The sequence below is a fragment of the Chelon labrosus genome, assembly GCF_963514085.1.
Source record: "Chelon labrosus genome assembly, chromosome: 22".
Classification (NCBI taxonomy): Eukaryota; Metazoa; Chordata; class Actinopteri; order Mugiliformes; family Mugilidae; genus Chelon; species Chelon labrosus.
The window spans coordinates 12414057-12425739 of record NC_140355.1 but is presented as its reverse complement, the minus strand read 5'-3'; the positions used below and the strand labels follow the sequence as shown (position 1 = coordinate 12425739).

General features: G+C 39.0%; 1 protein-coding gene across 1 annotated transcript; it reads left to right on the top strand.

Annotated features, from left to right (window-relative positions):
- Positions 1-5633: 5633 nt before the first annotated feature.
- LOC311507890 (endoplasmic reticulum chaperone BiP-like) lies at positions 5634-10010 on the top strand (the record flags this gene model as incomplete). Its single annotated transcript, XM_084572434.1, has 10 exons — positions 5634-5741; positions 6002-6156; positions 6260-6491; positions 7482-7619; positions 7711-7823; positions 7910-8300; positions 8393-8630; positions 8720-8887; positions 8985-9298; positions 10002-10010. The coding sequence occupies exons 2-10, from the start codon at positions 6023-6025 to the stop codon at positions 10008-10010; spliced, it is 1737 nt and encodes a 578-aa protein (XP_084428560.1). The 5' UTR covers positions 5634-5741; positions 6002-6022.
- Positions 10011-11683: the final 1673 nt, after the last annotated feature.

Genomic DNA, 11683 nt, shown 5'->3' with positions numbered 1-11683 from the left:
GTGTGAAAAGTAATGAAAATGCGTGACTGTCCCGCATAAAGCGGGACATCTGGTCACCCTACCTGTGTCCCCTGCACTTTTTCAAAAGGCCGGTTTGGTCCCCTGCACTTTTTACATGCTTTATGTAAACAGAGAAACGTCAAGCACTAGGACCAAGCGGAAAAGGCAGTTTAAGCTGAAGCCTGTTTCCCTTAGTTTAGACCCGCCCACAAGCTCCTCTATTGGCTCTGCCATTTCTTGTGTGATTGGCCGTCCCCGATGTCACTCCACCTTGCTTGCACACCGGTCTGCTCGTCTGCGGTCAGGAGTCATTGTTAGCCTGCTACTGTAAGTTGGGTGTTTGTTCTGCCTGGGTCACGTCAGCTAGAAGGATTGTAATATTAGAGGTTTCATTTGCATGAACGTTTGAATCGGTGTCCATGTGCGTATGTGCGTGCCCACAAATTATTAAATTTCTCTCCACCTGTGATGCCAGTTTGACCTGCACACCACTGGGTGGTGCTATGTAAATGAGGTCTGTTTAGCATATATTCCATAAATAAGTGTAAAATTGGTGGTAGGCTACTGAGTTGGAGTGACATTGACTAACTAGGTCAAACACAGAATTGGGTGATAATGTTTTGCTACATGCTTTACAACCAGTCAAACCAAACAAGGGAACATTAAACTTAAAAGTAGCAATAGAAAACTAGAAGAACTACTAGAAAACACAGAGAACTGAAATATTAGAGTTTTATTAAAAACACTTGTGTCCCCCCCACCTCTGAAATCAAAATTTTGTCCTTGGTTCACAGAGGCAAGAATTCAGAACAGACAAAAGGAGAGACACAACTTCTACGAGAGGCTAATACCAGTTGAGACACCGGCAAGGCCGTTAATTCAGTGACACAACTTCTAGGTATGTTTAAAGTTTAAACATTGTGGTTAATATGGTAATGCAGCTATGCGATATTTTGTAAAACTAAACAGTTTAGTTATTAAGCTAATAAGCAATTAAGATAACGTTTGACTACCGTTGTAGCTGTCCCTTGGAATCACTGAAGGGCGGAGAGTCACGTACTGGTTTATGGTTTTATTTGGATCCCCATTAGCTGCAGCAGAACTGCAGCTATTCTTCCTGGGTTAATACAGTACAAGACAAAATTTAAAAGAAAAAAAACCAAAAACAAACAAACAAACAAATACAAAATATGTATAAAAAAATACAGAAAAATAAAAAATAAAAGAGAGGTCCCATTTATTTACAACAATACTTCAAACTCTTAAGCAATTCATGCATTCCACATCATTCCATTATAATTTCACTCAATATCACTATCCATTTATTTTAAGATATTATATATATTTTAACCATCCAGGCCTATATTATTCATGATTAGAATCATTCCATAACTTCTGTATGTATCCATTTAAAAGATGTTTTTTCACTAACAGTTTAAATTCTCTTGTGCTAATAGTTTGTCCAAGGTGTTTGGGGAGTAGGTTCCAAGCATACATAGCTCTGTACATTACTGTCTTTATTTTTGGCAGTGAAAACTTTCCACTGGCCGCATTTCTCGTTGTATAACTATGATTGTCTGAACTATACTGTAGTTTTTTGTATAGAACTTGTGGGGTTTTTGTTATAAGTACATTTCTTACAAATATCAGTAATGAATAAAACAATCTATCACCAACCATCAACCAACCGAGATTTCTATGCATTTTAAATACATTAGTTCTGAGATCACAACCCAGGACATGCAAATTGCTCTATTTTGCACTTTTTGAAGTTTATTAATTATATCTGCCGTGGCGTTTGACCAGACCACTGAGCAGTAGTCAAGATTTGACAGAATTATTAGTTTAGTTGATTTTGGTGATAAATATGCTTTGCATCTTCTGATAACAGAGATGCCACTTCCCATTTTATTAACAACCATGTTTATATGTGTTTTCCATGTAAGTTTGTCATCAATGACAACTCCCAGCAGCTTGGTCTCCTGAACCTGATTGATACATACTTCTTTGATTTTCAGATCTAACTGAGGATTTTTACTAATGTTGTGATGCGAGCCCATTACCATACAGTTGGTTTTGGATACATTCAAAACAAGTTTGTTGCAGTTAACCCAGTCCACAACTGCTTTTAACTCCTCTTTCAAAACCGCATTTAGCTCCCCGTTGGTTAGTGCAGAGGCATATATGGTTGAGTCATCAGCATACATTCCTATGTTTGCATTTCTCAGAACAAGTGGTAGGTCATTGGTATAAATAATGTACAATAACTGCTCCACATGACACAACATTTTCTTCAGAAAAACACCCATTACAGAAAACTGTCTCTGTTCTATCAGTTAGATAACTCCTTAGGAAGGGCAAAGTGGACACCTCAAACCCATAACATTCAAGTTTTTTCAACAATAAATTGTGGTCAATTAGGTCGAATGCAGCTGAGAAATCAAGCATAACCACACCAACTAGTTTCTTTTTATCTATTTCCCTCAGCCAGTCATCTGTCATTTGAGTTAGAGCTGATGTTGTGGAGTGACCCTTACGATATGCGTGTTCAAAAATAAGTAGTTCGTAATTTGTTCAAATATTACACTTTCCATAATTTTACTTAATACAGGTAAAAGGCTAATCGGACGACTGTTGGCTCTTGAAAATTGCAGTTACTTGTTTTTTGGTAATGGAATTATCTTGGCACCCTTCCATTGTAGTGGACACTGACAGTTGGCAAAACTCCTATTTATAATGTGACAGATAGGAGATGCAATTTCCTCTGCGACCAGCTTTAGTAGCTTACTATCAATATTATCAATGCCTGGTGGTTTATTTTTACAAGTTCGTAACATATCTTCTACTGTCTTAATACAATACCTACTTTATCAAACTTAAATGAGCATTGTTTATCCTTCATAATGTTATATTTTATTAATAGATTGGGTATGTTATTAATATCAATAGGCGGCATATTATTATTTAATTGATCAATTTTATTTATGAAATATTTATTAAGATAGTTAGCAATGTCTGATGGACGAGTGAGGAAGTTGCCGTCCACCTCTAAGAATGATGGTGTTTGTTGAGGGTTTTTGCCCATTAATTCATTCAGTGTTTTCCATACTTTTTTGTTATCATTTTTTATATCAATAACCCTATTTTCATAGTACAATTTCTTTTTTATTCTATTTAACTTTGTAACACAGTTTCTTAACTTACGATATATTATCCAGTCTGACTTATATCCTGTTAGTATTGCAGTTTTCTTTGCTTGATCTCTGTGTTTCATGTGCTCTCTGGTTTCGTGATCTAACCATGGTGTATGGGCGTTTCTGACTGAATTTTCTGAGAGGAGCATGCCTGTTTATTACCAGCATCAGAATTTCATCAAATTTGTTCAGAGCTTTGTTTGAGTTACATTCTTTTAGAATTTCCTCCCAACTTAGGTTCTTTACATCCTCCTTAAAGCACTCAGTTTTAAACCATTTGTATGATCTTTTAAAAATTATTTTGGGTCCCGTTTTTGGAATTTTTGCCTTCCTTACCACCGCCACCATGTGATCACTACAACCAATAGGCAATGAAAAAGTTGTGAGACATTGTTTAGGAGCATTTGTGAATATATGGTCAATACATGTTGAGCTATTCATACCCCGCCCTCTCAGACATGTTCTAGTAGGTATATTTATAAGCTGTTGAAGACCGCAAGCAGAAGTAGTAGTTAACAGTTTTTTTTTTGTTTTTTTTTGTGAACAGTTATGCGAGAGCCAGTCTATAGTCACCTGTTAGATATATTTCCTGACCCATACTCAGTGCTGCTGCTGCTGCTGAGTGCTGCTGCTCAGTGCTGCTGCTGCTACTGGTGCTTAAATGCTTTTACACACTGTGAAAACTGTAATACAAAGGAAGAAAATTAGTGAAAAAACACTACAAACAAATACACAAATAAAATTGTTGAGCAAAATCCCATTAAATATCAATGAAACATTTTCTATATAATCCACATGCTCCAGCTAGTTAATATAAAATACATTTATTCATTTACATAAATTTCAACTTTAAGAGGGATGATTGTTAAAATTAAACAAAACATTTTACGCGTGTTACTAAAATAGTATGAGCCAGTCCAGATGTGTTTTTTGTTTACTAATTCAGTTTCTTTATGTTCATGTTAAAAAGCGCAGCCTTGTGCAAGAACAAGAAGTTACGCACGTGAGTCAGTTGACGGCACTTTCAATAAAACGATTACAATTTGACATGCTTTAATATCATACTCATATAGCCTGCATATCATTTAGCATTTTAAGCTCAATAAATTCAGATAATAATTTGACCGGAATTTAATTTTTAATTTCAAACATTTGTCCGGTAAATTGAAAACCTGCCGGTCACGTTGTCTGGTGGCATTTCTTTCTAGCGGAAACCCTCAAACTAAATCCAGCTTCACACAGATATGTGCTTGCTAAAGGAACCAACCGTTTTAGGGCACACAGTGAGATCTCTGGATACTCATCTCTGGCTCCAAAGCAGAATTCCTCCACTGCCACTCACGAATGTAATCGCTGATGATGCGCTTTTGTCATATGACAGCAAGCTGTCGATTGTGCAGTCACGTGATCGCAGCCGTCAATCAAGATGCGCCAACTCATATATTTTTATATGCTGCATTTTCTTTGAACTCAATTTATATTCATGAAAAGTGAAAGAATACAGTTGTTTAACATTGTGTGTAATCATTTAAAAAGAATAATAATTAGTTGAAAAAAATATTTTTATCTGTAATTCTTTTATCAATTACTAGACATTTCAGACGACCCCATTTTAATTCCAGGCGACCCCATGTGGTTGAAAAACACTGCTATAATGGGTCAAAAGCTCATTTTCGGTGGCACCCTCAGGTGCCACGGGCAGATGCCACTGTTTAGGGGAGATGCCACGGCAGATGTTGTAATGTAGCCAATTGAGTTACATGTATTTGAATGACTGGAAAATCTGCTGTCATGACAAATATTCATTAAGATTTTTCATCTCCTCATTTTTAGTTTTCACAGTGTTCAATGAAGATGTTTAATCAAGGTGTACAGAAGAATAAATGCAATTTATTTACACTTTATTTATTACACTTTATTTCCTTATATGCCACTGTTTGGGGAATATGCCACTGCTTATGCTATCAGGATTTTAGCATTATTTTGCAAGTTTTTCTTGAGTAAGCATCAACCAGGGATCGTTAGGTTATTTCTACCTCGCGGAGCAGCAGCCATTTGTAATCATGTCTGTAAATAGTTGCTATCAAAAGTCTGAAACCACTTTACATTCATGATAAATGATTTTCATTGGAGTTTTATGTAAGATACTGTATTCAGATGATTCATTACCCAATGGAAAATTGATGTATGTGCCACAACATTTATGCATTAAACAAACTAAAAATATACATAACATGAAACATTAAAATGCAAATCAAAAGATTTGGAATAGCAGATATGTCATGAACATTTTGTGCAATATACAATCCTCTCTGAAAATATTAACAATATCAGAAAACACACTGCACTTTTAAATGCAAAAAATACGTCATGAAAATGCTACCTCTAGCTCTAATTCGACTTTGACAATTGTTAACATTCATAAATTAAATATTTCTCAGTGGCAGCCGTCCCAAGCACCGACGTCAGCTGTGGCATCTGTGGCAGTTGTAACCCACTTTTGGTAAAGGCCGTGATAATCATACAAGAAAGTACACAAACAACAAAGTAAGTTGCAAACTATAGTTTTAGTAAATTAAGTTGCAAGTGATTCTCTTTTTTGAACAGAATTGAAGATGAATTTGTTTACCACTATTCCAGTCTGTGTCAGCATTGGGTCCATAATCACCCCCACTCTGACACTGGATGTAACAATGAGAGAGGAGGAACTAGCAGAGGCTGTACTGCCTTGGTTTCGATGCCATGATTTGAGCCTGAGTCCACATCATGAAGGAGTGGCCACGCTTTAACAGATTTCTTCTCCGCAGGTCCTTTTCACTGATTTGAGTATGAATCAAAAACCAAAGATGAAGCTGCTGTGGGTTGTATTGCTGGTGACCAGCACTGTGTTTGCCGATGATGACGACAAGAGAGAAAATGTGGGGACTGTGATTGGAATCGACTTGGGGACCACCTACTCATGGTAAGAAATGGAAACTTCAAGCTTGATGTCAAAGACGATGTAATTATTGAAGTTTGAAATGAAAGGCCACTGAATAATAATTTCTAAAATGTTTTCCCTGTAGTGTTGGAGTGTTCAAGAATGGGCGTGTGGAGATCATTGCCAATGACCAGGGTAACCGCATCACCCCCTCATATGTGGCCTTCACCAGCGAAGGTGAGCGTCTGATTGGTGATGCTGCTAAGAATCAACTGACCTCTAACCCTGAGAACACGGTCTTTGATGCCAAGAGGCTGATTGGCCGTACTTGGAGTGACTCCTCTGTGCAGCAGGACGTCACGTATTTTCCCTTCAAGGCGAGTTTCTACTCCCCATGGTTTAAAGTGAAAGTTAAAGGAACCGTATGTAAGAAATGTATTTCAATTAATCATAAAATGGCCCTGATATGTCACTAGACATGAAGAAATCATGTTCATTTCAAATACTTATATCACTGACAACAGTGGTCCGGCCAGGATATTGTCATTTAAAAGTGAAAGTTGCAGCCCTCAACTGATGTTGATGTTGTCATGTTGTGTTTTGGCCTGAGGCGCCACCCTCAAGCTATCTACTAATCACGAAGTCAGTAGAGTTTCGTCATCCGGGTTGCCAGCTCTGCTCTAGTTACCACAGCTGCAGCTACGAACATGTCGGATAAAACATGTATAACGTTACTAAACCTAAAAGACCTCGTTATGAATCCGAAATACGTTGTGACAAAGTCCGGAATGGCATGGAATTGACCCTCGACTTTTGGATGCTATATTCTACCATGTTTGTTGGTATAGGCTAAAAGCCCCGTGCTTCCGTACATATAGACAGTGGATTTTCCATGGTCGCCCGTGCTAAATGCGTTCATAAAAAGCTTTATATCGCACCACTAGCAGGGTATGAAAACAATCTATGTTCCGACTGAAATGTGGTATTACAGTACATCTTTACGAAGTATTTGGCTAATCGCCATTAGTAAATTTTTCCGATACATAATTACTTTGCAAAACATCTCTCATGAAGCAGAAACTTTATTAACAGAAAAAAAAACTTACTGTGTAGGACTCGTCACTTGCCATTGGAAGCTCCTTGTAGCAGCCTACGTTCCTGCTGGATCCTGCAGCTTAGCTGGCAACCTCGAGTCAGGCGGGAGGCTGAGGGGATACACCGTTCTACAGTATTTTGAAAGTGATTGCAGTACCAGTTTTGGCCAGTTTTGGCCACAATCCTACATACTGTTCCTTTAAGGTTGAAGGATGTTTTGAGTCATTTCTCAGTGACATGCACTGGTTTAACTTGTGACTTTTCCTCTTCAGGTAACTGAGAGGAAGAGCAAGCCCCATATCTATGTTGACATCGGTGGTGGCCAGATGAAGACATTTGCTCCTGAGGAGATCTCTGCCATGGTGCTGACTAAGATGAAGGAGACTGCTGAAGCTTACCTGGGCAAAAAGGTACAAAATAAATGAAACCTATAGTACACAAGAAAGTAATACACCTTTAAAGTATATAACAATTCTAAATGTAATTTCTTATTTTCCCTAGGTTACACATGCTGTGGTCACCGTTCCTGCCCATTTCAATTATGCCCAGCGCCAGGCCACTAAGGATGCTGGAACCATTGCTGGTCTTAACGTTATGAGAATCATCAATGAGCCGTAAGTATCCAACAAAGAAATGAATTGTGCCATTTAAAATATTTCCCCCCCTTACTATAATAATGTTCTATATTTATGTTCTTGAGAACCGCTGCTTCCATTGCTTATGACCTGGACAAGAGGGATGGCGAGAAGAACGTTCTTGTGTTCGATCTGGGTGGTGGCATCTTCGATGTCTCCGTCCTGACCATTGACAATGGTGCGTTTGAGGTTGTGGCCACCAATGGTGACACTCATCTGGGAGGTGAGGACTTTGACCAGCGCATCATGGAGCATTTCATCAAGCTGTACAAGAAGAAGACTGGCAAAGATGTCCGCATAGACAACCGAGCTGTGCAGAAGCTCCGTCGTGAGGTTGAGAAGGCGAAGAGGGCGCTGTCTGCCCAGCACCAGGCCCAAATTGAGATTGAGTCTTTCTTCGAGGGAGAAGACTTCTCTGAGACCCTGACCCGTGCCAAGTTTGAAGAGCTGAACATGGTAGGTTATCAGTTTAGCTGTCACAATTCAACCCAGTTTTTAAAACATGAAGTTTGACAAGGTTTTTAACCATATTGTCTTATCATTTCTAGGACCTGTTCCGTTCCACCATGAAGCCCGTACAGAAAGTGTTGGAAGATGCTGACCTGAAGAAGTCTGACATTGATGAGATTGTCCTGGTTGGTGGCTCCACCCGTATCCCCAAAATCCAGCAGCTGGTGAAGGAGTTCTTCAATGGCAAAGAGCCCTCTAGAGGCATCAACCTTGATGAGGCTGTGGCATATGGAGCTGCTGTGCAGGCTGGAGTGTTTTCTGGAGAGGAGGACACTGGTATGTGATCACATGTAGACTGCATTTGCTACACTGAAATGAGCTCTTGAAAATTTTCTTGTTTACTAAATGAATTTCCTCTTTTGTAGGGGATGTAGTTCTTCTGGATGTGTACCCCCTGACTCTTGGTATTGAGACCGTTGGAGGAGTGATGACCAAGCTGATCCCCAGGAACACTGTGGTGCCCACCAAGAAATCCCAGATCTTTTTTACAGCTTCTGATAACCAGCCTGCTGTCATCATTAATGTCTATGAAGGTAAGGGGTTGATGTGATTTAAAATGAAACATTTGTTTGATGACTCTGTGTACGTGTATAGAAATGTTTAACAAGCCTGATTATTGACTCTGTTTAGGTGAGCGTCCCTTGACAAAAGACAACCATCTGCTGGGTACCTTCGACTTGACCGGCATCCCTCCTGCTCCTCGTGGCGTACCACAGATTGAGGTCACATTCGAGATCGATGTCAACGGTATTCTGCGTGTCACTGCTGAGGACAAAGGCACCGGCAACAAGAACAAGATCACAATCACAAACGACCAGAACCACCTCACTCCCGAGGACATCGAACGCATGAATGACGGTGAGCGCTTCGCTGATGAAGACAAGTTGAAGTTGACGATTGTTGCCCGTAATGGGTTGGCGAGCTATGCCTACAGTTGGGCCTGTGTACTAAGTCACTCGAGATTTGGCTATCAAATGAATAATTTTTTTAAATTATTATTAAATAAGGCGGCACAGTGGTGAGGTGATTAGCACTGATGCCTCACAGCGAGAAGGTCCCAGGTTCAAATCCGACTGGGCCTTTCTGTGTGGAGTTTGCATGTTCTCACTGTGTCTGCGTGGGTTCTCTCCGGGTACTCCGGCTTCTTCCCACCGTCCAAAGACATGCTCATTGGGTTAATTGATGATTCTAAATTGGCCGTAGGTGTGAGCAGTGGTGGACAGTAACGAAGTAAATTTACTTGAGGTCTGTAATTAAGTACAGTTTTTGGGTATCGGTACTTTACTTGAGTATTATTTTTGGGGGATACTTTTACTTTCACTCCACTACATTTGAAGGACAAATATTGTACTTTTTACTCCACTACATTTCTGTTGATGCTCTTGTTACTTGCTACTTTTGAGCTTACGTCAGCTGATTATTTTTTTATTTTATTTTTTTTCAAAATTCTGAGAAAATAAACTGTTTCTGCTGATTCGCATATGGTTTGTCTTAGTCTCTGTTTTATGCTGATGACCTTGTTCTACTGTCTCCTAATGAACAAGGACTACAGCTACAGCTGGACGTAGTAGAAAAGTACTGTCAGAACTGGGCCCTGGCAGTAAACATGAAGAAAACCAATGTCATGATCTTTATAAAATGCCCCAGGTGTCATGAGAACAAGCACCAATTTACCATCAATAATCATGTCATTGAACACAGCATGAGTTATACCTACCTTGGTATACCCATAACAGCATCAGGGAGTGTCAACATGGCAGTGAATGCACTAAAAGAAAAAGCTCGAAGAGCTCTATATGCAATTAAGAGAAAATTTTATAATTTCCATATTCCAATAAAAATCTGGCTTAAAATATTTGATAGTGTCATCCAGCCAATTGCGCTGTACGGTAGTGAAGTATGGGGTCCACTCAGTCATCAGAGCTTTACCCGTTGGGACAAACATCCAACAGAATCTCTACATGCAGAATTCTGCAGATACATTTTACACGTACACAGAAACACACCAACAAATGCATGTAGAGCAGAATTAGGCAGATACCCACTGATAATTAACATTCAGAAGAGAACGCTCAACTTTTTTAACCACCTGAAAGCCAGCCCCAGAGACACCCTCCACTCCAAAGCCCTCCAAACCCAAGAGCTGAGCCCAGAAAAGAGTCCCCTATGTCAGTTGGTACTGAGGCTAACTGCCCCCTCTCAGACACACTCTGACCAGCCTCACAACAACACTGCTCTTCAAACAGTAATCAGAGTAAAGCAAATTATAGCACAATGTAAAGAAAGCTATCTGGACCATTGGGAAGAAACAACTAAAAGCCAAAGTAGATTGGAATGTTATCTTGCCCTTAAAAGAGGTTATGAATTAGCAGAATATCTCTCCACTGTCAGAGATAGAAAGCAGAGACAGATCCTAACCAAGTACAGGCTCAGTGACCACAAACTGGCAATCCAAACAGGAAGACACAAAAAATCATGGCGACCAAAAGAAAACAGAATATGTGGTCACTGTTCGACAGGTGAAGTTGAGACGGAGATGCACTTTCTCCTATAATGCACAAAATTAAATGACACTAGAAAATTTTATTGGAACAAGTTCAGCTCTTTGGTACCAGATTTCAAAGAGCTGGACGACCTCTCCAAATTAAAAATACTCCTTGGAGAAGGAGAGCGGGCACACCTTGCTGCCCAGTATGTATTAACATGCCACACCCTGAGGGACAGTGAGTGATCGAGGCACACACACACACACACTGTATATAACTAATATAATGTTCATAATGTATATATCTTTGATTTATTGTATTGTACTTTGATCTTTGCTTTGGCAATATTGTTTTTTAAAAAGCTTTCATGCCAAAAAAGCCAATTTTGAATTTGAATTTGAGATGATTCTGCTGTTCCTTTGTGTTGAACTTATTATTATTATTCCACATATCCCAGAATTGATTTTGGTTAATGGCATTCTCAATATCTTGAAGTTTCAATTGGGTATAATTTTGTTTTTTGATCCTAATTGTGTGTTTATATGTATTTAAATTTTCATTGTATCGAATGTGCAGGGCTGGGTTGTTCGGTTATTTTTCTCAGCTCTTTTCTGATTGCTTTGCATTCTTGATCAAACCATTTGTCAGTATTTTGCCTTTTAACAAGTCTCCGTCTTTGCTTTATGAGGTCAGCCCTAATAGGAATAAAAATGTGGAATAAAAATGGTTTGGGCTATAGATGCCGACTTTCAGGTTGACTTCATAAAATGGTAAGTTTAAAATAACACTTTGACATTTTGGAGAAAGTGCTTGAAGACTCTTTGCTTAGAATGATGAAAGACA